At 44.2% G+C, this 27,204-nt stretch overlaps 1 protein-coding gene across 2 annotated transcripts in view; it reads left to right on the top strand.

Annotated features, from left to right (window-relative positions):
• The window catches only part of hmcn2 (hemicentin 2), a 63,048-nt gene that overhangs the window by 14,382 nt on the left and 21,462 nt on the right, over nt 1-27,204 (top strand). For both annotated transcript variants that reach the window (XM_014171852.3, XM_014171851.3), the window contains exons 15-44: nt 40-198; nt 380-574; nt 1,716-1,811; nt 1,988-2,115; nt 2,210-2,354; nt 2,985-3,097; nt 3,705-3,864; nt 3,989-4,148; nt 5,770-5,897; nt 6,035-6,286; nt 9,205-9,288; nt 11,198-11,389; nt 11,501-11,631; nt 11,868-12,015; nt 13,495-13,621; nt 14,067-14,224; nt 14,377-14,655; nt 14,780-14,922; nt 15,035-15,185; nt 15,322-15,555; nt 15,687-15,800; nt 15,950-16,137; nt 16,326-16,422; nt 16,569-16,730; nt 16,997-17,110; nt 17,220-17,416; nt 17,566-17,647; nt 17,764-17,895; nt 18,039-18,182; nt 21,378-21,537. In XM_014171852.3, coding sequence (XP_014027327.3) covers nt 40-198; nt 380-574; nt 1,716-1,811; nt 1,988-2,115; nt 2,210-2,354; nt 2,985-3,097; nt 3,705-3,864; nt 3,989-4,148; nt 5,770-5,897; nt 6,035-6,286; nt 9,205-9,288; nt 11,198-11,389; nt 11,501-11,631; nt 11,868-12,015; nt 13,495-13,621; nt 14,067-14,224; nt 14,377-14,655; nt 14,780-14,922; nt 15,035-15,185; nt 15,322-15,555; nt 15,687-15,800; nt 15,950-16,137; nt 16,326-16,422; nt 16,569-16,730; nt 16,997-17,110; nt 17,220-17,416; nt 17,566-17,647; nt 17,764-17,895; nt 18,039-18,182; nt 21,378-21,537 — 4,573 coding nt within the window. The remainder of the gene's footprint in view (nt 1-39; nt 199-379; nt 575-1,715; nt 1,812-1,987; nt 2,116-2,209; nt 2,355-2,984; nt 3,098-3,704; nt 3,865-3,988; nt 4,149-5,769; nt 5,898-6,034; nt 6,287-9,204; nt 9,289-11,197; nt 11,390-11,500; nt 11,632-11,867; nt 12,016-13,494; nt 13,622-14,066; nt 14,225-14,376; nt 14,656-14,779; nt 14,923-15,034; nt 15,186-15,321; nt 15,556-15,686; nt 15,801-15,949; nt 16,138-16,325; nt 16,423-16,568; nt 16,731-16,996; nt 17,111-17,219; nt 17,417-17,565; nt 17,648-17,763; nt 17,896-18,038; nt 18,183-21,377; nt 21,538-27,204) is intronic.

Genomic DNA, 27,204 nt, shown 5'->3' with positions numbered 1-27,204 from the left:
CACTGTGTCTGTGTGTCATTTTCTTGTTTTTTTTCTCAGGTGATCTGCAGGTAGGCTCAGTTCCTTTTGCTGAGCAGGACGTGCATCTTGGGACGCTGCAGATCCGAGGGGTGCAGGAGAAAGATGCCGGGGAGTACAGCTGTGTGGCCAGAAACCCGGCTGGAACCTCCTCTGCTACCGTTATTCTGGAGGTTGGAGGTGAATAAATGCTACTTTCAGATAACCAGTAATAATGGCAAGGCATTTCACCCTTTATATAAACCAATTAGGTGTAATACAGACTGTTTATCTATTTTAAGTAGATTAGTTATATGTCCTTTTTATACACTATTTGTGTATAGAGAACTTCACGCTGATCTCCCCACTCTTTCTCCCACAGCGGCCCCTCTGTTTTCAGAAATTCCCGTTGACATGATGGCAGATGTGGGGGAGAATGTCACCCTGCCCTGTGTTGCCCATGGTTTCCCGTTGCCCAAGGTTACCTGGCATCGAGATGATGGGAGACCGATTCTCACTAACGTAGACAGCAGCGGTAGCCAGGTGCAACTAGAAAAAGGGCATCTCCTGATCCAGAGTGAGTCTTTCCCACTATTGTTCTTTACAATATTTTACTATCCCGCTATTGCATTCCATACCAAAGCAGCAGGCACCAAGAGACCAGAACCTCCATTGGGGCCTAGTGTGTGACTGGCATGGCTGACATTCTTTGGGTTCATAAATATTGAAGAGGTGGAGCCCCTCAGATCAGATTCAGTAAACGTTTTCTTAAGAGAGTGAGCGTAACAGGATACAGCTGGCACTGCTGAATAAATAGAGCGTCTCCCCTTTCTCCTGCAGTGAAGCAAACTGAGGCACTTTGAGAGCCTTAGAGATCTGACAGAGATTTCCATGTTAAATCAGGGTTGAGTCAAGTTTAACTATATAATGTGGATATAATATCTTTTGGACCATGACTTTGGCCTTGGCCAGTGAGGGAGGGAGGGAGGGAGGGAGGGAGGGAGGGAGAGAGAGAGAGAGAGAGAGAGAGAGAGAGAGAGAGAGAGAGAGAGAGAGAGAGAGGGAGGGAGGGAGAGAGAGAGGGATAAATCCACAGCATAGATCCTCAATATTTATAGGCTGGATTATTTTTTATTGGCGAGGGAGAAACAGCAGTATTTGCATGGGGAAGTGGACTTCCATCACTCGCCCCGTCTGTGTCTGCATACTGACCTGATTTGCTTAAACGGCAGCAGATGCTTCTGTCTTTACCTGCCGTTGTTTATAGTAAGAGAGTCCAGTGTCCTATTGATTAATGTGTCAGATTCTGCATCACTTTCACTGTTTACTCTTCACATGGGTTGACATCAGCCATGTAGACACTGGCAATTTAACCATGTTTCCATCTGTCATCATGTGTTCTAAGTAGAATATACTGTGTAAGACATGTTGTATAGGCAGCTGTACTACTTTGCACCTAATTGTATTCATCAGTTTTCAATTAACCCTAATGACATTATAATTAAACCAAGATAATGCCAGTAGACAGTTGAAACAAAGTTGATGAAAATGATGTCTTGTTAGTATGCACTTGTCAACTCTAAATACAGTACTTCCACATGTTACCTTTCTCATACTGAGGTTTGCATAGAGATATATTTCCATCCTATAGAGTGCAATCTGTATATATCTTTGGTCATGATAACAGTATTCTCCCCCCGCTATACATTGGTCCACAGGTGTCTGGTTGGATGATGAAGGTGTGTATGTCTGTGAGGCCAAGAACCAGTTTGGAACCATCAGGACTGAGGCCAGAGTCAGTGTCAGTGGACTGGGTATGAACTAGTGTTTGTGTTCAGTCTTACCTTTCTCTGCTGATAGATAACACTAGTATCCATTGCTTCCTCTCCCCATAATAGTTTCAGTTTGATCCTACATTATTTTTTCTACTGCTGCTTTGTATCTCTGTCTGTCTGCTCATGTGACGATATCCCCCCGTTTTGTCCAACAGAGCCCCCTTTTTTGGCACATGGTGCACCAGTCATCACCACTGGGATTGGTCAGTCTCTGAGCATTCCCTGCATGCTATTGGATGGAATACCCCTGCCAGAGAGACACTGGACCCACAATGGAAATGAAGTGAGGATGACCTGTCCCAAATAATCTTACAATCTTACTACCTCTTGCAATGTGTGTTTATCATTGTCTAATGTAATCCATTGCTATTCCCTAGCTGCGGCTGAGTGGCAGGACATTCCTGAGGAGTGATGGCAGCCTGTACATAGAGAGGGCACTCCCAGAGGATGCTGGGACGTATGTTTGCACTGCGGTCAACATAGCGGGGTCGGTCAACATATCTGTCAGCCTGGAGGTCCACGGTGAGAGGAGAAACGATTTACAGTATGGTCAATACAGGGCTATAGCAGATCCTCTAGTGTCATGCAGGTTGACGTTTATTGAGGGGAACTGAGGAACTAGATGAGCTAGCTGCAAAGTCAAAGTTGGCTGCATCGTAAAAATGCATGAAAACAATAAGTCGATTTTTGGTCTTAATTTAAGGTTAGGGTTAGGCATTAGGGTTAGCAGTGTGGTTAAGGTTAGGGTTAGGGTTAGGTTTAAAATCAGAATTCATGACTTTGTGGCTGTGCCAGCTAGTGACCACTCTGCAGATCTGCCTCCAGTACATGAGTCATCCCAATAAATGCCAACCTGTTATAGTCATGGGGTCATTTAATGATCTTAAGAACATGCTGACTATTAGTATGGGAAAACAACCTCTGAGTAACTTGAGCACCCTGCAGTGTTATAGTTAAGACTGCATACATTGATGAACAGTCATTTTGTCCATAGACAATAATGACAGACACACACACTTATTAGGGTTCATCAACAAGTTGTGAGGAAGAAATGCCTTGAAGGCTGATGCTGTGAGCTAAATCCAGTGAGAATTCTGCCTCCATGGTTGTCCATGCTCAGTCGACAGCTGTACTTGTGACCTACTTTCCCAGTGCCCCCAGAGATCAGCGCTGGTCCAAACCACTACATAGCCAATGAGGGTGTGGCCATCACCCTGTCATGTGAGTCCAGTGGAGTTCCCAAGCCAACTATTGTCTGGTCCAAGGTAGGATGTTATGCTTTCTGCTCGGAAGCTATTTTTTCTCTAATGATGGTTTTGGCTCCATCTCTCGAAACACATATGACAAATGGCCCGTGACAAATCGTGTAATTTAGCACAAGGGAATCTAGAGGGGATTATAATCACAGCCCATCTGTCTTAAAATGAATGGCAACTAACATCATGTTAATAACCTTTAAACTAACGTAACACTTGTTTATATATTATATGGCTGCCTGTGTTAAGGAACGTTTTTTCATAGCCTTGTTCCATACATTCTCAGATTAGTGCACTAGAGTGAACTAAATGTATATTATTGTCAGACGAAAGTAAGTCTGCAAAAGCCATATTGTGTTCAAAAGGGAAGTGTGTGTGTGTATGTGTGTGAGTGAGATAGCGAGAGAGAGAGAGAGAGAGAGAGAGAGAGAGAGAGAGAGAGAGAGAGAGAGAGGATCTATTTAGTTTAGTTTGGGAAGGGAAGGGGGCTCAGCTCTGTAATTATAGCAGTCATCAGAAGTGAAGTTGGGTTTTGAACCTTTGGCCTAGATATGTGTCCCAGTGCAGTTGAGTGTGTATCTGGGCCCAGGCCTCATTCTGCCTGCTCTGCCCCCAGGGAAGGGAGCCCCAGCCCAGGGACATGTCCTCTGCCCAGTCAGATAATGATGGTTACCTCCACATCCTCAACCCCACTGCAGAGGATGCAGGCATATACATCTGCACAGCCACCAGTGCAGTGGGCTACGCCAGCCGTGAGATCCAGCTTAGTGTCAACAGTAAGCACTGCAAATGTACTTACTGCAAAGGCTGTCCAGTGCCTGCAATGTCAATGGCCTCTCTTCCAAGTGTTTCTTTGATAGAGGTACTGTGTAAAATATATAATGTTTACTTTTCCCCCAGCCAAGCCTAAGATCGTAGGTGTGAGCAGTCAGGAGAACACAGTTAAGATGGCTGCCGAGGTGGGCTCTGAGGTCATCCTCCCCTGTGAGGTCCAGGGCAGTCCCTCTCCCCTGGTCACATGGAGCAGGAACGGCCAGCCCATCCCTCCAGTCACTGCCTGGTAAGAGAAAGTCCCATCTCCCAGTACTGGTCACATAAGAGTGTAGCAGTGAAAATGGTAAATAGGCAATAAAGGGCAAGTTTCTCACCATACCAAGGCGATTACCTTACCCCTGACTTAACTAACCAACTCCTTTTACAAGGGATGTTGATTGAAGCCGGCTGCTATCCAAAGCAGCCATTAACGGTTGAAGAATAACAACTTCTCTGAGGAATAACATCTGGTTCCACACATGACTCTCTCATGCCTGGGTCTGTGGTCGCTCGGTACAGACTTCACTGTCTGGTGGTGTCTGTCTGTAGGGCACAGATTAGAGACTTACTGGCCACGACCTGTCCCTGGAGGAACTGAGCAACAGTGTTGAAGGCTATGGTTGTGGTAGAATGAGGATGATTCATGTGGGGCCAGGAAGGAGAGAGGGAGGAGAGGAGGAGGGGTGTGCTGACAGGAAGAAGGGAGGAACACTGACGGAAGAAGAGACAGAAGTAAAGCCTGTTTGACGTTTGGCTCCCCTGTGGATCTCTTGCCATAAAAGAGCATGTTGACTCTCTACCAGCCCTGGCTGTCTGATGAGAATAACACACGTCCACCAACAACCCTCTTAGCCCTCAGCCACAGGAGCGGACAGATGCATTCTCTCCATCCGGGAGTCTATTTACCCCCCATCCCCTGGCCCAGCCAGTGTGAGCAGCGGGAGCTGATTGTTGGAATAACTCAGTCAGTGGGTGTTCTGAGTGTCTGCTGCCGTAGCCCTGTTCTCTTCCACCTCCTCCACCACAAGCCCCAGCGCTGTATACAGAGAGAGCTAGCACAGCTGGAGAGGAGAGGAGCACTAGCCCACACTGTTTCAGTTCGGGAGGCTAGGGAGCTGCACTCAGACCCCTCTAGCTCAATTTGTCCCAGTCAGCCTGTGTACACAGATGAGTGTACACCACAATGGGGAGTGATGTGGGGAGATGGATAGGACTGTGTGTTGGGTCCATGTCTCCAGTGTGTGCTCGGCTCCCTGCTCTCTGCTAAGGTGACTTAGACACTGACTGCTGAGCCAGTCATTCTGTTTGAATGATGTATGCTACTGGTTGGGTTTGAAGCAGTAGGGGAGCAGAGTGGTACGGCAACATGTGCAGTGTTGAAGAGGAGTCTGTGGTTCCAGATCATTTTCACTTAAGCAAACTACATTTGAGTTGCTTAGCAGACACACTTATCCCAGATACATCTCAGAGCACGGTTTACATTTGTGCATATAATCAATTTCTGCAGCCGGGTAGGTACTAAAGCAAATAGTTATGACATTCTGCTGGGGATTTCAGTTCAGTTGAGAAGTTTAGTTACTATTGTGCAATATTAATGGTATTACAACAGCCAGAACTACACAGACGTGCACGGTCACATGTACACACACACACACACACACACACACACACACACACACACACACACACACACACACACACACACACACACACACACACACACACATACACACACACACACACACACACACACACACACACACACACACACACATCTATTCACAGAAACACCTACAGGGTTGCACATATTCAGTGTGACTCCTGACAGTGTTATCCCAGCCTGACCTCTGACCTCTTTCCATGTCCAGGTTCACCGTGCTGCCTTCTGGCTCTCTGAAGATCACTGATGTCCGACTGGTTGACAGTAAACTTTACACTTGCTCAGCAAAGAACCCAGCAGGCAACTTGTCTATCAACTACAATTTACACATACAAGGTATCTCCTTATGGATTGTCACTTTGTAAAGCCTGTTTCACTTCACTGTTCAAGATGCTGTCGTGCATCTAAGACTCAATATGCTAAACAGGCAGATAGATATAATGAGAAACAAACCTTGTTTGTTTGTTTCCCAGCTAAGCCCAAGATCCAGGCAGCTCCGTCCCTGCTGAAGGCTCTGATAGGCCAGACAGTGGTTCTGCCATGTGTGGTTCAGGGGGAGCCCAGCCCTGAGATCAGCTGGTTCCACGACGGACGTCCTATCTGGGCCAAGGACACTGCAGCCCTCAGGATCCACAGGGCCAGCCTCACTGACCAGGGCATCTACAGCTGTGTGGCCAAGAACAGTGCTGGACAGGACACCATGGAGGTCAAACTGGAGGTGCTAGGTGGGTCTCTAACTTGAGGGATCTGATTGATCAATGTGATGCAGCTTTTCTCTTTCCAAATACTGTACACCCATGTATCCTTTAGTCAGCTGATAACACCCCTTACCATCAGCACTGAAAACTAACTGAGCCAAACCATTACATGTTAAAAGAAGTTCACACAGCAAGAACTGTGATATTATAGGTAGAGCAGATACCTCAAGGTTTACATGAGAGTGGTGCTGAGCGATTAACCAACATTTAAACAACTAATTGACTGACTCCGGTTCAACTATTTGAATTCCATTTGTTCGTTTTTTTTTCTTTCTGTGAGCTCAATGCACACATTGCAGTTTCTCTAGAGATAAATCAAATAAAGCCCGAACTGTGCGATGTAGTAGGGAGTTTCCAACAGGCCAATATTCTAGATAATTTAGCGCAGAAAATGTGGTAATTAACTACAATCGAATCAAATGTTATTGGTCACCTAAACATATTTAGCAGATGTTATTGCGAGTGTAGCGAAATGCTTGTGTTCCTAACTCCAACAGTGCAGTAGTATCTAACAATTCACAACAATACACAAATCTAAAAGTAAAATAATGGAATTAAGAAATATATAAATATTAGGACGAGCAATGTCGGAGTGGCATGGACTAAAATACAGCAGAATAGAATACAGTATATACATATGAGATGAGTAAAGCAGTATGTAAACATGAAACATTATGTAAACACGATGTAAACATTATTAAAGTGACCATAATCCATTGTGCACCTACTTGTCACCTCTGTTTCTTTTACGCCTGCTTCATAACAGAGACAGTAGAATGCACGATCGAGAGAGATAGAGAGCAGTTGCTTCGCAAGGTATTTCTACCTGGAAATACATTATCTAAGTGATTGATAATTGGTATGACTTATTTACTTTGAAGAACTACTAAAATAGTGATTTTGTCAGACAGCATAGGCAGCAGCTCTATAGAGAGATGATTACTTTGAATTAAATAATAAAGTCATCAAATGTAATATACACAATTGAAATAAAGTAAAGTCATGTAATGTGAACAAATGATGGTTAATAGGCCTAAGTGGTAAGCAGTCACTATCATCATGGGACTTTTATTCATTGTTTTGTTCTGTGTTGTTACAGCATTCAACCCACGTAATGCATACTGCTTTATGTAAAAATAAATACAAATGTAAATGTGAAACCGTGATATTTTTTTCAATAATGGGACCAAAACCGAATCCACCTCAAAAAGCACTAATTGCTCAGCACTACATGAGAGAAAAATCTGTTCCCAGTTCAAAGACAGAATAGACAAGGACAGTAGTCTTTAGAGGTGCTTTCTTTGGAAGCAGCACCATAGTCAGAGTGCAAGCAGCCATATAAACCCCATTATATTTGACCAGTGTATGGATCAGTCTGTTAATGTTAGGGGGTTGATTGAGGTGCTCTTTGACCTTAGAGGTCAGCTTTAGCTTAGGGAAGGATCAGAGGAAGCCAGAGTTGGAGGTTAACGAGTGAGTATGGGGTATAGGAGACATGACTCACATTGTCACAGGCCAAAAGCATATCTTCACCCTACCCCTAGGATTAACCCTCACACTGTCTTACCCTAATGCTGCTCTACCGGAACCTTCAAACAAAACTTAAGACCGTCTTATAAAAATCTCAACCTAACTTTTACACTTATGATTAGAGTAGCCCTTGTGGATTTATATAACTCATGATGCTAAATAAACCCTTTACATTATACATACAAATGTATGTTGACACCCCTTCAAATTAGTGGATTCGTCTATTTCAGCCACACCCGTTGCTGACAGGTGTATAAAATCTAGCACACAGCCATGCAATCTCCATAGACAAGCATTGGCAGTAGAAGGACCTTACTGAAGAACTCAGTGACTTTCCTTTCCAATAAGTCAGTTTGTCACATTTCTGCCCTGCCAGAGCTGCCCAGGTCAACTGTAAGTGCTGTTATTGTGAAGTTGAAATGGCTAGGAGCAACAATGGCTCATCTGCGAAGTGGTAGGCCTCAGAACGGGACAGCTGAGTGCTGAAGCGCGATCTCCAAACTGCCTCTGGAAGCAACGTCAGCACAATAACTGTTCTTCTGGGTTTTCATGGACGAGCAGCCGCACACAAGCCTAAGATCACCATGTGCAATGCCAAGCGTTGGCTGGAGTGGTGTAAAGCTCGCCGCTATTGGATTCTGGAGCAGTGGAAATGTGTTTTCTGGAGTGATGAATCATACTTCAGCATCTGGCAGTCCTACAACGAATCTGTGTTTGGAGGATACCAGGAGAACGCTACCTGTCCAAATGCATAGTGACAACTGTAAAATCTGGTGGAGGAGGAATAATGGTCTGGGGCTGTTTCTCATGGTTCGGGCTAAGCCCCTTAGTTCCAGTGAAGGGAAATCTTAACGCTTCAGTATACAATGACATTCTAGACAATTCTGTGCTTCCAACTTTGTGGCAACAGTTTGGGGAAGCCCCTTTCCTGTTCCAGCATGACAATGCGCCTGTGCACAAAGCGAGGTCAGTCCAAACAGAAATGGTTTGTTGAGATTGGTGTTGAAGAACTTGACTGGCCTGCACAGAGCCCTGACCTCAACCCCATCGAACACCTTTTGGATGAATTGGAACGCTGACTGTGAGCCAGTGCTAATCGCCCAACATCAGTGCCCGACCTCACTAATGCTCTTGTGGCTGAATGGAAGTCCCTGCAGCAATGTTCCAACATCTAGTGGAAAGCCTCCCCAGAAGAGTGGAGGCTGTTATAGCAGCAAAGGGGGGACCAACGCCAAATGAATGCCCATGATTTTGGAATGAGATGTTTGACGAGCAGGTGTCCACATACTTTTGGTCATACAGTGTATCTTATTCCCTGTGTTGTCATAATGCTCTGTCCTTTATCGGTTCCACAGAGGCCCCGTCCTTCGCAGAGGCTGGAGATGCCATCATGGAGAAAGTGTCTAACAGCAAGGTCACCATTCCCTGCCCTGCTGAAGGTAGGATAAGATTTATGATGTACAGTATGTCCGTTTTATGGGAAACAGATACTCACTAGAGGGAAACATACAGTGCAAGTCTGGTGTCAGACAAAACACACCATTTACACCGCCTGACCAAAGTGAACAGATCCAGTGAATCTTTTTCCAGGTATGTTTGGATGAAACCGTTTTGGCTCCATATGAAATGTAGGACAAAGGTGTGGACTTATCTAACTACCTTCAAAGCATTGCTCTGCTATCTCCAGAGGCTTTCATTAGTCTGTGGAAACAATTGTGTGTTTCAATACCCCTGCTATCCTAATGGTGTGCTTTGATTAATTTGTATACTGTTTCTTTCTCTATTTTAGCATCTTGGCAAGGGGGAGGTAGCACTCAGCATGGCTGAGAAGGGGTGTGTGTGTGTGTGCATTATTTCTTATGAGTGGGCCCATTGACCTTCTTGTTGACAGGGCACTTAAATAGGTGTTGTTTGTATGGAGCCGTGCCATGGTAACGGGGCATGTTTGAGAAGGTGAGGAGTAGGCTAAGGCGGACACACCAACAGCTGGAACATCATTCTGCCTGTTCCCTCAGCGGGCCACATCTGCTTTCCTCTTCGCTCTGCGAGGGGGCCTGCTGGGAGAGGAATCCTAATTACAGGCTGCTGCTGCCAGATAATGGACAGAGATGTCTGGGGTGCTCCTCCGCTGAGGAGGCTGGCTCCACTGGCCCTCCCTGTAGAGCCCACACTGTTACTGGTACTGTTACAGGGCCCTCACAGCGACGCTCACAGGCAGCCACAGCTCCAGGCAGGCAGCACTAGATGTCTGGCTAAGGAAACTAGGAGACAATAGCTTTTTCATCCCCCATTGTATCATAGAAATGTGTCTGTCTGTGTGAATGTTGGATGGCAAGATGAAAGGAGATTCTGCCATCAGGAAATGATTATGTTTTACCAACAGGAACATTTAATGCCCCATAATAATGGAAGTACTTGTTTAAAAAACACATGAAAGAGATAATGGAAGGAAGCGTAGTGAACTCAAGCAGATGAATACAAGAAACAGGTTTTAATTATTTTAATCTAAACAGAACATCTGTATTTCCTCCCAGCAATGAGATTATACATTTGAGTCAGTGCTGTAAAGTGTAAACATGTGCTCCGCGTGGGACCGGGTGATAACATTACCTTTGGTTCCTCTCTGTGGTTCCTCTCTGTCCCCTCTATTTTTGGACGGGGGATGAAATATGTGTTTAGTTTCCCGTACAGCCTTCTCTCTCTCTGGTGTTTGGATATGTTCTGTAAATAGAGATGGGACAGGGATTTACTTCCTTCTTTGCTCTTAATGTAAAAAGCTGGACTGGATGTCTGCACAGCTATGTATGTCCTGTCCTATTTATGTAAGAGAGACCTCAGACTGGGTTATATCGGGTACAGGTGCGCCCTCTTAACCCCATTCCGTCCTATGCTCCACCTCTAACTCCATCTCAGACTCCTGCCACTGCTCCCGGCCCTTTTCCCCATTGTAAAGCTCCAAACACATCTGTTTCAGGTGCCTATACATCACATCAAGGCTTAGAACTTCTGGCCCAACCACTATTCTTACTGTCCAGGGTCCTCAAGATATGATTCTGGTAGTAAATCACGACACTAACACTTTAAATCAGGCATCTACCAACATATTGTGTTTGACGTTCATGTGCTACTTTCTAACCTTGAAGTATCCCAGCCCACCGATAGGGCTCTGTCTCTATCTGTCCTGCTGTCCAACAGATAAATGTAGGGCCTGCTTTTTCCAGTCTGGGACACTTTCCCATTCAGCCCTTCCTGTAGGTGGGGGCGCAGACAGAAGTAACTTTTGTTTCTGTCAGCTATGATCAATAAAGAATCCTCTCACCCCCCTCTCTGCTATCTTTACACCGGCAGGTTCACCCCCTCCCAAGGTACGCTGGTTCAAGAACGGTCTGGAGATACACCCTGACCAATCAGAGCTCTCTGTGGCACAGGACGGCTCTCTTGTGATTGGTTCAGCATCTGCCAGTCACAGTGGGGACTTCACATGTGTAGCCAGCAATGATGCAGGCTCTGTTGAGCGGAAGACCCGGCTGAAAGTGCATGGTAAGATCTTATCAATTCCATCTTTATTCAAAACTGATGTGAGTTCAGATAACAATAAAATGTCTTAACAAAGGGACTTCTAGATGATGTCTGTCTCCCGTACTCCTCCAGTTCCCCCTGAGATCCAGGATGATGGACAGCATCTGAACCTGACAGTCACCCTGAAGCAGCCACTCACTCTGAGCTGCGATGTCATTGGTATCCCCTCCCCCACAATCACCTGGACTAAAGACGGGCAGAATGTGAGTCACCTACCAGGCATTCAAATACGCTTCTTAAAAACACATTTAAAAAAAAAATGTTTAAACGAATAGGTATAGGTTGTATAGGTGACCATACTTCTACTGATACCTCTCGATGGCAACCATGTTATTTGTATCTAGCAACACAGTGACACCAAGTGGTCATTTAGTTTATCACAGTCCAATATTGCTCATACAGTAACAAGCACTTACAATGTATGTCTGGCTGTGTATAGGTGGTGGACTCCCCTGGAGTGTATCTACAGAATGGGAAGAGACTTCTGAGAATCTACCGGGTCCAGACAGAGCACGGTGGCCAGTTCAGCTGCATAGCTAGTAACACAGCTGGGCAGGCCCAAAGGGACTACAACATTGTTGTACAAGGTGAGCCTTCATAGTGCTTAAAATCAAGTCGGTGTCCTACCTCTCCCATTGATTTTACATTTAAAGTTTAAGCAAAGTCAGTTGTGTAAAAAATACTTTAAAGTACTACTTAAGTCATTTTTTTGGGGGATATCTGTACTCGACTTTACTATGTATATTTTTGACAACTTTTACTTCACTCATTCCTAAAGAAAATAATGTACTTTTTACTCCATATATTTTCCCTGACATCCAAAAGTACTCGTTACATTTTGAATAATTAGCAGGACAGGAAAATTGTAAAATGTCAAATTCACACACTTATCAAGAGAACATCCCTGGCCATCCCTGCTGCCTCTGACCTGGCGGCAGTGGCGGTTCCAGCTTGTATGGCTCCCAGGCGAACCTTCCTTCAGCCCCCCCCACCAACAAAAAAAGCACCATCCTGCACTAACTGTAATTTTTATTCAGACATTTGGAACAACACAAATAAATAATCATAACATTTAAAACTATATAATAATTAAAATATATACAAAAATAATCCAAAATATCAAAAATAAGTAACAAAGACAAATAGAAAAAAAATTGTGCTGATTTGGCATTCGAGCATCAATACATTACCCATCCCCCTACACTGTCAACCAAGAGTCAAGACTAAACCAATTCACCTTGGTGGTGTGCAGACTGGTTTTATATTATTCTCAACGATTTCGCTCAAACCAGAAAAAAATGCAACAATATGTCTGTGAAACTATATATTCACAGTATTATGAATGAATTGTGGTTTATTTGGTAGCATTTCGTAGTGTGACTGATTTTACTAATTGCATTAGTACTATACAAAGTTAGAGGTGCGCTATTTGATAGATTCCCCCACTCCCCCTACCTCCCCTACCTTCCTCCCCATCTTGTACTTCTGAGTGGGAGACCTTCCCAGGCAGGAGCCTGCCTAGCTCACAAACTAGAATCAGGGCGCCCACTCCGACAAGGTTAATTGACCCATAGTCCCACACGGTGACGGTGACATGATATCATTGATGTGACGTGCAAATGAGCGATAGCAAACCGATCGTGCAAATGTCACCATGCCCCCCCCCTGCAAGATGCCGCCCGGGGCGGCTGCCCATGTCGCATTTATCTAAAACCGCCATTGCCTGGAGGACTCACTACACATGCTTCATTTGGAAATGATGTCTGAGGGTTGGAGTGTGCCTCTGGCTATCCGTAAATTTAAAATACAAGAAAATGGTGCTGTCTGGTTTGCTTAATATAAGGAATTTGAATTGATTTATACTTTTACTTTTTATTCTTAAGTATATTTGAGCAATTCCAGGTCTAAGTTTGAATTGCATCCTACCGTGACCTAGCTTCTCTCTCTCTCTGTGTGTGTGTGTGTGTGTGTGTGTGTGTGTGTGTGTGTGTGTGTGTGTGTGTGTGTGTGTGTGTGTGTGTGTGTGTGTGTGTGTGTGTGTGTGTGTGTGTGTGTGTGTGAGTTAGCCCCACCAGTGATCTCGGGGATGTCCAGGGTACAGGACCTGTCAGTGGTGTCAGGACAGGAGGTGGAGTTCCAGTGTCGGGTCAGTGGGCGCCCAGCCCCCAAAGTTGAATGGAGCCGGGATGGAGAGTGAGTCCTCTTTGACATTGACACTTGTGCATATAGCTACTACCCATCACATTAAATTGTTTATTCACACTCATATACAGATGTAGGATCTTAATTTGATTACTATTTTGTTGCTGAGAATTCTCCTGCACGGCAGGAAATGCAAACTTGTTGTGTATTTTAGTTTTAAAAAGGATTCTTAAGTTTGTAATTTCCCATTTGAAATTTCAGACTTGATTTGTCCAAATGAAAAATGTATCAGACCCAACAAAAATGTCCATTAATTATAATCCACATAATAATTCACATTTCCTGTTGCTGCAGGATTATTTTCCTACTGTAGCAAAGTCACTCAAATGAATATCCTATATCTGTACATACATCATGTGTCAGATATCACTATTTGTGTGTGGATTAGCCTAGTCTATCAGGCTTTGGAGTATTGATCCCGCTCCCTTTTCTCCAGGGTGCTGTCCAAGGACGGGGACCCCCATGTGAAGTTCCATGAGCAGGGCCAGGTGATGAAGGTGAAGGCAGTCAGACTGAGGGACCAGGGCTTGTACCAGTGTCTGGCCAGTAACAGCGCTGGGACACAGATGCGCCAGTTCAGACTCACTGTGCAAGGTACTGTTCCCTCTCTCATGTTTCCTTCTCAATGACCTCATACTAACAGCACAAACTTCCTTCTGCAGATTCACCTTCTATACTACAGTATACCTTGAGAAAGTCATCTTTCTCTCTTCTCACGCTCCTCCTCTCTCCTCCTGTTTTTCCAGCTCCCCCCACCATCATGGGCCCCAATGAGACCTCAGAGGTGTCTGTGGTGTTGGGTTTCCCCACGGTTCTGCCCTGTGATGTAGAAGGTTCTCCCATGCCCAGTATCACCTGGCTGAAGGACAACCAGCCCATCGTGTCCAGTGCCCAGCTCACCTACACCCGGGGTGGGCAGGCGCTGCGGCTGGGGACAGCACACGGAGACAGTGCCGGTCTCTACACCTGCCGAGCCTCAAACCCTGCAGGCACCACTCTTAAACACTACTCACTCAGTGTGCTGGGTAAGGGAACCAGACGAGGAGAGGGTTGATTCTGGTGTATGTAAGGAACAGTAGTCTAACATCATTACAATTCAATGTACGTAAATACAGGAGAAGTATTTGACTGCCTGTTTGATTTGATCAGTTCCACCGCAGATTGAAGGGGACTCTACATCTCTGAGATTCGGTAGCCGAGATGAGAAAGTCCGGATCAACGGCTCATTAACCCTGTCCTGTCTGGCTAAAGGCTTCCCTGAACCCAAGACCCAGTGGTTCAAAGATGGACAGGTTGGTTTGTGTTTCTGTCCAGCTACTGTATTTCACATAAGTTCATTTAGCGCCATAGATGTCTATTTCTGCTTATTTGAAGCATTTTTTAATTTATTTTTGCTGTTTTTAGTTGTTGACTAGGAATTCCCACACTGGTATCCGTGAGAGTGGTCGCCTTCTTCACATAGACAATGCCATGCTCTCCCATGAGGGACAATACACCTGCATGGTCACCAACACTGCAGGAGAGGACAAGAGAGACTTCCACGTCACTATTCAGGGTGAGTGTCCACGTATGGAATTTAAACTGTCTGCCGTTGGCAAAATTAGTTCATTCACACTATGCAACCTAATCTCACTGCACTCTTGTGAAACTAACTGAACATTCGTTCTCTCTCTCTCTCTCTCTCTCTCCAGTTCCTCCCATCTTCCATCGGGGGAGTAACGGTGCAGCAGCCTGGGGTCTGGGAGGAGAGGAGGAGGAGGAGGAGGGAGGGGTTAGAGATGATGAGATGACAGAAAGAAGGGAGGTGGTCCTGGGGCATCCCATCAGCCTGTCCTGTGAGAGTAACGCCATCCCTCTGCCCCGTCTCAGCTGGTACAGAGAGGGACGCAAGCTAAGCACCGCTGACGGAGTGGTACTGCTGCCAGGTGAGAGGGGGACCATGGCCTCTAGGTCTAGTTCTATGATATCAAACCGGTACAACGACCAGTATGGCTCTACTGCAGCATCAGCTCCACTGTGATCCAATAAGATGCTCTGTTATGTTGTTGTCCTCTAGGGGGGCAGGTACTCCAGATTCCACGGGTCCAGCAGGAGGATGCTGGGAAATATACATGTCAGGCGGTGAACGAGGCAGGGGAGGACCGCATGCACTTTGACCTGGAGGTTCTGGGTAGGCACGCTTTGTTACTACTCCCTGTCATTCAGTCAACTTATTATTCAATCATGGTCCTCGTACAGTCAATAGCCTTAATGCCTAAACATGCAAAACGTAGGCGCCATTTCCTAATGTTTTTCTCTTTTGGCGTCCTGTTTTCCCAGTCCCCCCAGTGATAACGGGCCAGTTGGATGAGTTCATGGAGGAGATAGGAGCAGTGGTGAACAGTACCGTGGTTCTCCACTGTGACGTGACGGGTCACCCAGAACCTGCCATCTCCTGGCTGAGGGACGGCACACCGCTGCCCTCCGGACAACACCACAACATCAGTGAGGACGGGAGACAACTACAGGTCAGAATCCCATATACCAAAGCACTGCACTGCTTATTACAGTATAAGGACTTCCCTTGGAATAGAATGGCCCCCGTCCTGCACTGGTGTCACTGATGTGATTTAGTTCAATATACAGCTCTCTCTTATTTCATCTGTCTCAGGGGGAAGGTCTATAATGTCGTGTTATTAATTATTCTGTCTTTCAGATCCTCAGTGTGCAGGTGTCAGACATGGCCGGCTACCTTTGTGTGGCTGAGAACAAGGTTGGAGCAGTGGAAAAACTCTTCAGTCTGACTGTGCAAGGTGAGATGCAGCCCACAAATATAATCATCTCTTCAAATGCCACATCAAACAGATTTCTTCAATTCACACAGGAAGGACAGAGATATCCTGTGACTGTGTTTATGTGTTAGCTGAGTGTGAGCTGATGTATTCCTGTTCCTCTCCAGTTCCCCCAAGGATGGTAGCTGGCAGGGAGGAGGAGGTGAGTGTGATAAAGGGTCACATGGTGTCCATGCTGTGTGACGTCCAGGCGTACCCTCCTCCAGAGATCACATGGACCAGAGATGGACAGGTCCTCCAGTTCAGCACGGGCATCCATATCCTGCCAGGTCAGAGCTGGCTCCTCAACACACTGCCCAGAGCCTATAACACACTCCATAACTCATTGTGTACTCAATCGGCCAACCATACACAATAAACGCATAGCATTTCAAAATGCATTTTATCTGTGATTTGCCTACTGTACACTGTCTTGCTGCTGTTCTCTGCTGACTTCCTCTGATACCTGCCATCTAGTTTACTGTACTGTCATTCTGATTAATTCTCTGAACATAAACTATGCCTTCTGAACTATGTATTGTTGTCTGTACTGTAGGAGGTCAGATGCTGCAGCTGCCCCGGGCCAGACTAGAGGATGCAGGACAGTACGTGTGCACTGCCACCAACTCAGCAGGCCAGGACCAGAAGAGCATCCTGCTCAGTGTCTATGGTGAGAAACATCATAGTACTGTGCTGCCCTCATCAGTGTCACACTTCACTTGCTACAATATCTGAATTAGCACTTAAATATTGTCTATTTTATTTCTATGGGTTTACAGTCCTGCCCACGCTGAAGCCCCGCCTTGACTCTGAGTCAGAGGTCCTGACCCCTCAGGTGGGGTCATCTGTCACTCTGCGCTGTGAAGCTCGGGGCATTCCGGCGCCTGAGGTCACATGGTACAGGAACGGGCTGCAGCTGGCAGCTAGGACTGGACTGAAAGTGGAGCAGCATCAGCTGGAGATCATGGGAGTGCAGGTAAACACACTGTCATCACCTTCAGTTGGTGCTATCCTAACTGCTTTAGAGGAGTTAGCACTGATAAGTGAGGGCTTGAGATTAACCCTGTTTTAAGCATTTTAAGCATGTTGTTCTGTTTCATGCTGACTATGGTTCATGGTCCATAGGTGGCTGATGGTGGAATGTACATCTGCAAGGTGTCCAATGTGGCTGGACAAGTGGACAGGACCTTCCGCTTGACTGTTCATGGTGACTTGCCCTTGCCATGCCCTCCATTTGATCTGTTTCTTACATATGGTAATACTGGCATATCAGATGTCACAGTATAATGAATCTCATCGTTTCTATTCTGTTCTCCTCCTTAGTACCCCCTGTCCTGGATGGACCTCTTCATGAGTCCCTCACCCAAAACCTGGGCTCCCATGTCACCTTGCTGTGTGAGGCTACAGGGGTCCCAGTACCCAGTATAACCTGGCTGAAGGATGGCACACCTATTGGTAAGAAGCTGAAGTTTTATAAATTAACTGTGACAAATTCAGTTTTGACAAGATCACATTTTAACACTTGTATTAATGCATTTGAATGAATGATACCTCCAGCTGCTGGTTTAGCCTGACCTGTGTGGTTATTTCTTTCCCAGAGAGCAGTCTGCAGTGGCAGTGGTCGGTACGAGGCAACAGGCTGGAGCTGGGTCCTCTGACCCTCTCTCACGCTGGAACCTACACCTGTGTGGCCAAGAACAGGGAGGGACAGACTCAGAAGGACTTTGCTCTCACAGTACAAGGTAGGCTACAGACTCTCCCACAACAGTGGCAGTCGGTTACGTTTAAGATGAGGGAGGATGATTTTTTGTATTTTTATAAGCATGGCTTTATTTCTATTACAGCATATTGGATGACAGTCATTCATATTACATTCACCCAGTTCAATGTAACATCAATAGATTTAGGCTACTACATGATACTCAAAGTTTCCCTATAGCCATCATGAGGTTGCTACAACATAGCCTATGAATGAAAGTTTACAACGGTGCACACAGGTCGAAAGAAAGATTTGAGGAAACAGTGACAGATTGACAGACAGTCCAATATCGCCTTGCACACTCTTGCCTGCATCTAGCTGATCTAGGGTGTAATCATTAGTCCAACAGTTGCAAACTAGAGTTCCTGTTGTACAAATTCAGGTATGTTTATCCATGTTTCGTTTGCTTCTGTTTGAATACACCCCTGATCACACGCAAACAGTTCATTTTCATAGCCAGATACAAAACAACTCGTTGTATTCCTTCTCGCATCTACGCGCTCTCCTCCTCTCACCTTTTCCCTTCGCTTGTGGACATCAATGCACAACACATAAGCTGTCTGTGACCAGGCGATTAAACCTTTTCAAGCCAAACCTTCATATCATAACCGCTACACAGCCTACATTGTTGTCAACATATTAGCAAAAGTAACATCATAGTCAGCATAGCTAATAGAACTAACGTGTTAGTAAACTTACTATAATCATGTAGTACAGTCAGTAAGCAATTAACAGTTACGCCGGTGGGCCCCAGTGGCAATAAATTAGTAAAACCAAAGCTTACCTTGACTTGGAAAAGTTCCAGTGTTGGATAGACATAGCCAGCTAGCCTGTTAGGGCTAGGGGGCAGTATTGACACGGCTGGATAAAAAAACATACCCGATTTAATCTGGTTACCACTCCTACCCAGTAACTAGAATATGCATATACTTATTACATATGGATAGAAAACACCCTAAATTTTCTAAAACTGTTTGAATGGTGTCTGTGAGTATAACAGAACTCATTTGGCAGGCAAAACCCTGAGACATTTTCTGACAGGAAGTGGATACCTGATGTGTTGTATTACCTTTAAACCTATCCCATTGAAAAACACAGGGGCTGAGGAATATTTTGGCACTTCCTATTGCTTCCACTAGATGTCACCAGCCTTTAAGTGTTTTGAGTCTTCTGGAGGGAGATCTGACCGAACAAGAGCCATGGAACGATGATGGCCCATTAGACACCTGGCGCGCGAGTTCATGTTGGGTACCCTCGTTCCAATACGTTATAAAAGAGTATGCATTCGTCCACCTTGAATATTATTCATGTTCTGGTTAAAAAAGGCCCTAATGATTTATGCTATACAACGTTTGACATGTTTGAACGAACGTAAATATATTTTTTCCCCTCGTTCATGACGAGAACCCAGGCTGGCTTAGATTTTTACATTTTTTTTTTTACATTTTAGTCATTTAGCAGACGCTCTTATCCAGAGCGACTTACAGTAGTGAATGCATACATTTCATACAATTTCATACATTTTTTTTTGCTGGCCCCCCGTGGGAATCAAACCCACAACCCTGGCGTTGCAAACACCATGCTCTACCAACTGAGCTACAGGGAAGGCTTAGATCATGTGCTAACAAGACGGAGATTTTTGGACATAAATGAGGAGCTTTTTTGAACAAAACTACATTCGTTATGGACCTGTGATACCTGGAAGTGACATCTGATGAAGAGAATCAAAGGTAATGGATTATTTACATAGTATTTTCGATTTTAGATCTCCCCAACATGACGTCTAGTCTGTATCGCAACGCGTATTTTTCTGGGCGCAGTGCTCAGATTATTGCAAAGTGTGATTTCCCAGTAAGGTTATTTTTAAATCTGGCAAGTTGATTGGGTTCAAGAGATGTAAATCTATAATTCTTTAAATGACAATATAATATTTTACCAATGTTTTCTAATTTTAATTATTTAATTTGTGGTGTTGACTTGACTGCCGGTTATTGGAGGGAACGATTTCCTCAACATCAATGCCATAGTAAAACGCTGTTTTTGGATATAAATATGAACTTGATAGAACTAAAAATGCATGCATTGTCTAACATAATGTCCTAGGAGTGTCATCTGATGGAGATTGTAAAAGGTTAGTGCATAATTTTAGCTGGTTTTATGGTTTTGGTGACCCTGTCTTTGAATTGACAAAACATTACACACAACTCTTGTAAATGTACTGTCCTAACATACTCTAAATTTATGCTTTCGCCGTAAAACCTTTTTGAAATCGTAAAACGTGGTTAGATTAAGGAGATGTTTATCTTTCAAAGGGTGTAAAATAGTTGTATGTTTGAAAAATTTGAATTTTGACATTTATTTGGATTCAAATTTGCCGCTCTTGAAATGCACCTGCTGTTGATGGAGTGCACCACGGGTGGGACGCTAGCGTCCCACCTAGCCCATAGAGGCTAGCTAACATAGCATGCCACTCTATTTGAGTCGGGTGTTTGAGTAGGTTAAACTAGCTAGCTGCACTAGCTACCTAAGTAAATTAAAGTGAAAGTTACATTTTTGGGGGAAAATATAGCTAGCTCTCTCTCTCTCTCTCTCGCTCCTCCATTTAAAAAAAAACGTAATTTGTTCAAAACTGTTCAACTATTGTCTTTCTCTCTTTGAGTCAACTACTCACCACATTTTATGCACTGCAGTGCTAGCTAGCTGTAGCTTATGCTTTCAGTACTATATTCATTCTCTGATCCTTGATTGGGTGGACAACATGTCAGTTCATGCTGCAAGAGCTCTGATAGGTTGGAGGATGTCCTCAGGAAGTTGTCATAATTACTGTGTAAGTCTATGGAAGCGGGTGAGAACCATGATCCTCTTAGGTTTTGTTTTGAAGTCAATGTACCCAGAGGAGGACGGAAGCTAGCTGTCCTCTGGATACACCATGGTGCTACCCTACAGAGTGCTGTTAAAGCTATATTGCAAGACATTCTGGTTTAATAACTTATTTGGTGACATGAGAATATATTTAGTGTAGTTTAATCTAAAAAGGATAACTTTTTAAATGTTTTACCGCCATTGTCCCTACACATTGTAAATTAGATTACACCCAAGAGAATCACATTTTGTGAAGAGAATCAAAGACCTTTTGCATGTCAGTGTTGTGAGTCATAGTGCTGGTCTTTTGTTTCAGTGTCGCCCACAATCCTGGACTCTGGCCATCCATCTGACCTGAGTGCCCCAGTGGGTGATGAGCTGACTCTGGAGTGCAAAGTGACAGGGACACCCACACCCCACCTCAGCTGGCTGAAGAATGGAGTGACTCTGGAGGGCTCAGACACCCAAGAGATAGAGTGAGTCCCTCTCACTTACAATTTCCAGCCTAAGTACAGTTGAAGTTGGAAGTTTACATACACCTTAGCAAAATACATTTAAACTCAGTTTTTCAAAGTTCCAGACATTTAATCCTAGTAAAGATTCTCTGTCTTAGGTCAGTTAGGATGACCACTTTATTTTAAGAATGTGAAATGTCAGAATAATAGTAGAGAGAATGATTTATTTCAGCTTTTATTTCTTTCAATACATTCCCAGTGGGTCAGAAGTTTACATACACTCAATTAGTATTTGATAGCATTGCCTTTAAATTGTTTAACTTGGGTCAAAGGTTTCGGGTAGCCTTCCACAAGCTTCCCACAATAATTTGGGTAAATTTTGGCCATTCCTCCTGACAGAGCTGGTGTAATTGAGTCAGGTTTGTAGGCCTCCTTGCTCGCACATGCTTTTTCAGTACTGCCCACAAATTTTCTATGGGATTGAGGTCAGGGCTTTGTGATGGCCACTCCAATACCTTTGTTTTCCTTAAGCCATTTTGCCACAACTTTGGAAGTATGCTTGGGGTCATTGTCCATTTGGAAGACCCATTTGCGACCAAGCTTTAACTTCCTGACTGATGTCTTGAGATGTTGCTTCAAATTATCCACATATTTTGACTTCCTCTTGATGTCATCTATTTTGTGAAGTGCTCTAGTCCCTCATGCAGCAAAGCACCCTCACAACATGATGCTGCCACCCCCGTGCTTCACGGTTGGGATGGTGTTCTTCAGCTTGCAAGCCTCCCCCTTTTTCCTCCAAACATAACGATGGTCATTATGGCCAAAATGTTTGATTTTTGTTTCATCAGACCAGAGGACATTTCACCAAAAAATACGATCTTTGTCCCCAGGTGCAGTTGCAAACCGTAGTCTGGCTTTTCTATGGTGGTTTTGGAGCAGTGACTTCTTCCTTGCTGAGCGGCCTTTCAGGTTATGTCGATATAGGACTCGTGTTACTGTGGATATAGATACTTTTGTACCTGTTTCCTCCGGCATCTTCCCAAGGTCCTTTGCTGTTGTTCTGGGATTGATTTGCACTTTTCACACCAAAGGACGTTCATCTCTAGGAGACAGAATGCGTCTCCTTCCTGAGCGGTATGACGGCTGCGTGGTCCCATGGTGTTTATACGTGCATACTATTTTTTGTACAGATGAACGTGGTACCTTCAGCCGTTTGGAAATTGCTCCCAAGGATGAACCAGACTTGTGGAGGTCTACAATTTTTTTCTGAGGTCTTGGCTGATTTCTTTTGATGTTCCCATAATGTCAAGCAAAGAGGCACTGAGTTTGAAGGTAGGCCTTGAAATACATCCACAGGTACACCTCCAATTGACTCACTATTATGTCAATTAGCCTATCAGAAGCTTCTAAATCCATGACATCATTTTCTGGAATTTTCCAAACTGTTTAAAGGCACAGTCAACTTAGTGTATGTAAACTTCTGACCCACTGGAATTGTGATGAAGTGAAATAATCTGTCTGTAAACAATTGTTGGAAAAATGACTTGTGTCATGCACATAGTAGATTTCCTAACCGACTTGCCGAAACTATAGTTTGTTTACCAGAAATTTGTGGAGTTGTTGAAAAACGAGTTTTAATGACTGTAAACTTCCGACTTCAACTGTATGTGTATCAGTGTTATTCTCTTAACAGGGTTCGACATACAGGGCTGCCTGCTGGCCCGGGGAGGTTTTGGAAACGCTCAGTCGAGCATCCCCATCAGTGGCCCGCTTGGGCCAGTGAAGGAAATATTGTAATAAGGCTATTTTTAAACTAGGCTATATAACTGATTAAAGACAAAACAAACAGATTAAATCCCTTAGCTGTCTGTTCCTTATGTCAATTATTTATCACCAGTGGTGATTCTATCATGTAAATCTTGGTGGGGCAAGCTCCAACAAAGTATTTTAGATGCATGCCTGCAAGCCACTACACAACACAACACTAAACAATACATTAATTGCACTATAACAGTGACAAATGGTGCCCACAAACTGTTAGGGCCTACATAAAGCTGTCCCAACAGCAGTCCCAACACCTACACTTGGCTATCAGCGGTGCCTTGTCTGGCAGCGAATCAGTTCATTCAGTATAATTTACTGCCTTTAAAAAAAACATACAGTACCAGTCCAAAGTTTGCGCACACCTACTCATTCAACGGTTTTCTTTATTTTTACTATTTTCCACATTGTAGAATAATAGTAAAGTCATCAAAACTATGAAATAACACATGGAATCATGTAGTAACCAAAAAAGTATTAAACAAATCAAAATATATTTTAGATTCTTCAAAGTAGCCACCCTTTGCCTTGATGACAGCCTTGCACACTCTTGGCATTCTCTCAACCAGCTTCACCTGGAATACTTTTCCAACAGTCTTGAAGGAGTTACCACATATGCTAAGCACTTGTTGGCCGCTTTTCCTTCACTCTGCGGTCCAACGCATCCCAAACCATCTCAATTGGGTTGAGGTTGGGTGATTGTGGAGGCCAGGTCATCTGATGCAGCACTCCCATCACTCTACTTCTTGGTCAAATAGCCCTTACACAGCCTAGAGGTGTGATGGGTCATTGTCCTGTTGAAAAACAAATGATAGTCCCGCTAAGCGCAAACCAGATGGGATATCGCTGCAGAATGCTGTGGTAGCCATGCTGGTTAAGTGTGCCCTGAATTCTAAATAAATCACACAGAGTCACCAGCAAAGCACCCCCACACCATCACACCTTCTCCTCCATGTTTCACTGTGGGAACCACACATGCGGAGATCATCCGTCTCACAGTGGTTTACATTTACATTTTACATTTACATCATTTAGCAGACGCTCTTATCCAGAGCGACTTACAGTAGTGAATGCATACATTTCATACAATTTCGTATTTTTTTTCTGTGCTGGCCCCCCGTGGGAATCGAACCCACAACCCTGGGGTTGCAAACACCATGCTCTACCAACTGAGCTACAGGGAAGGCTTGGTTGGAACAATAAATCTCATTCCACTGGTGTAATGTCCATTGCTGTGGTTTCTTGGCCCAAGCAAGTCTCTTCTTCTTAATGGTGTTCTTTAGTAGTGGTTTCTTTGCAGCAATTCGACCATGAAGGCCTGATTCACACAGTCTCCTCTGAACTGTTGATGTTGAGATGTGTCTGTTACTTGAACTCTGTGAAGCATTTATTTGGGCTGCAGTTTCTGAGGCTGGTAACTCTAAGGAATTTATCCTCTGCAGCAGAGGTAACTCTTCCTTTCCTGTGGTGGTCCTAATGAGAGCCAGTTTCATCATAGCACTTGATGTTTTTTGCGACTGTACTTGAAGAAAAGTTCAAAGTTCTTGAAATTGTTTGGATTGACTGACCTGCGTGACTTAAAGTAATGATGGACTGTCGTTTCTCTTTGCTTATTTGAGCAGTTCTTGCCATAATTTTTGGTCTTTTACCAAATAGAGCTATCTTCTGTATACCAACCCTACCTTGTCACAACAGCAACTGATTGGCTTTACCTTGTCAACTCGGGGATTCGATCTAGCAACCTTTTGGTTACTGGCCCAACGCTCAAACCACTAGGCTACCTGCTGCCCCGTGAAGCTGGCTGAGAGAATGCCAAGTGTGTGCAAAGTTGTCATCAAGGCAAAGGGTGGCTACTTTGAAGAATCTCAAATATAAAATATATTTGGATTTGTTTAACACTTTTTAGGTTACTACATGATTCCATATGTGTTATTTCATAGTTTTTGATGTATAAACCCTGGAATGAGTAGGTGTGTCCAGACTTTTGACTGGTACTGTAGAAGATATGGCTGACTTGCTTAAACAAATGTGGTTTCTACTGACAATTGAGATGTACAAACGATGGCATAAGAGGACGACGAGCGGATAAAAGGCAATCCGTAATTTTCGATTAAGATATTAATGACCGAGCTAGGATGGACTTAGTTAAATTTAACTATTTGTTCAGCACTTTTGAAATGTACAGTGACATAATTCAGAAAATGGGCCTTTCTTACAGTATTCTCCCTGTACACTAAGTCAGAACCATAGGATAAATAAAGGGGGCATATAAGCAGACAATGAAAGCTCTTACAATATTCGATGATGCCCTTTCTCTAAAACAGTTTATAGGCTACATGTGCACCACCAAGTCAGAACAGTAGGCTATGTTATGAGGGGGAAAGGGACCAAATTATTAGGGTGAGGCACATGGGCTACTAACAGCTTACGACACAACATACACTTAGTATTACTTTCTTAGCTACAGTATACATATCTCCCTGGCATATTACATCCTTTACGCAGCAGCATAAAATACATTTTTGGATTCACCTTGTTGTGCTGTGCTTCCTTGAGCAGGAAGGTGGCGCGGCGGTCCTTCGTTGGCAAATTTTGTCATCAAAGTCTGGCATTCTCTGAATTTATGGTGCTTTCAAGACAACTTGGAACTCGGCAAAAAACAAGGTTGAATCATGATGTCAGTGATCTTCAAGTCAGAGCTCTAGAAAAAGGCCAGAGTTCCTGACTTGGAATTCCGAGTTGGATGACCGTACAAAACATATTTTCCCAGTCGGAGCTTGTTTTTTTCCCTGAGTTCCTAGTTGTCTTGAACTCACTGAAGTCTGAGATTTCCCAGTTCTGAGTTTCCAGTAGTTTTGAATGCGGCAGAAGTCATGCTGGATTGACAGCATGGCCAAAGTTGAATGTTTATCCTTTTAAGCTTGGAAAAGAGACCCTTAAACCCAGACTTGGACCACACACCCTCTCCACTGAATAGCAGGCTAGTGATTGCTTTGCAACGCTTGCAGTTAGCCACTGATTCCTTCCAAACCACTCATTATTTCCAACATGTCGTGTAATGTTTATGTCCAATGGCCAATGAGCACCGATACGTTTTATCTGTAATTTCTCTTCATATGATAAGGATTGAAAAGGATTTGCCAGTAGATTGTAGACTTGGTTCATGATGACTGCCAGCTTGCTAGCTAAGAAAGTATGATGGTTGAGGCATGATCAGTCCAATCAAAGCTACGGTAGATATAATGTGATTTGACGTTATTTTATCTGTGGCCTTGAGCCTTCTTGGGTGGGCATTTCTAATGTAACTCTATGTCAGCACCCAAGGGGCTTGAATATTCGAGCTCTCCCAGTAGATTTTGCGGTGACGTAGTATCCGCATGAGTGACAGAACACTACGCCAATCACAGCGCAACTAGAGAACATTACCAACCTCCACGCTCTGTATTTTCCGCTGGCTGCCCCACCTCCACAGAAAGCACTGAGCTAGGCTGAAACACCTGCATCTTGGAGCTGCCTTACACAAGGAAGCATAAAAGAGACCATGTTTGTATGCAGCTTTATTAACTGAATTATTATTATTATTTTTTACATTGTTTGAAAACTGTTATGTGACACATATTAATTCAAACTCATATGCAAAACAGGCACACAAAAAAAGAAAGCTAAACAGGTGGGGCTCAAAACAGTTGGGGTTAGGTCGGGTCGCATCTGCTTATCACATTCGTGGTGCACACATAGCATTGTTAATCTGTCGGGCAGAGAGCAAATACCTTGGAAAACAGCTTGTTGTTGCATGGAGCAGCTCACCGAAGACCAACAGCTGTAGGGGTAGGTAAGATGTTATGATATCTACCAGTAAATGATAAG

Source organism: Salmo salar, chromosome 24 (assembly GCF_965601325.2).
Source record: "Salmo salar chromosome 24, fSalSal1, whole genome shotgun sequence".
NCBI lineage: Eukaryota > Metazoa > Chordata > Actinopteri > Salmoniformes > Salmonidae > Salmo > Salmo salar.
This window is presented reverse-complemented; position numbering and strand designations above follow the sequence as displayed.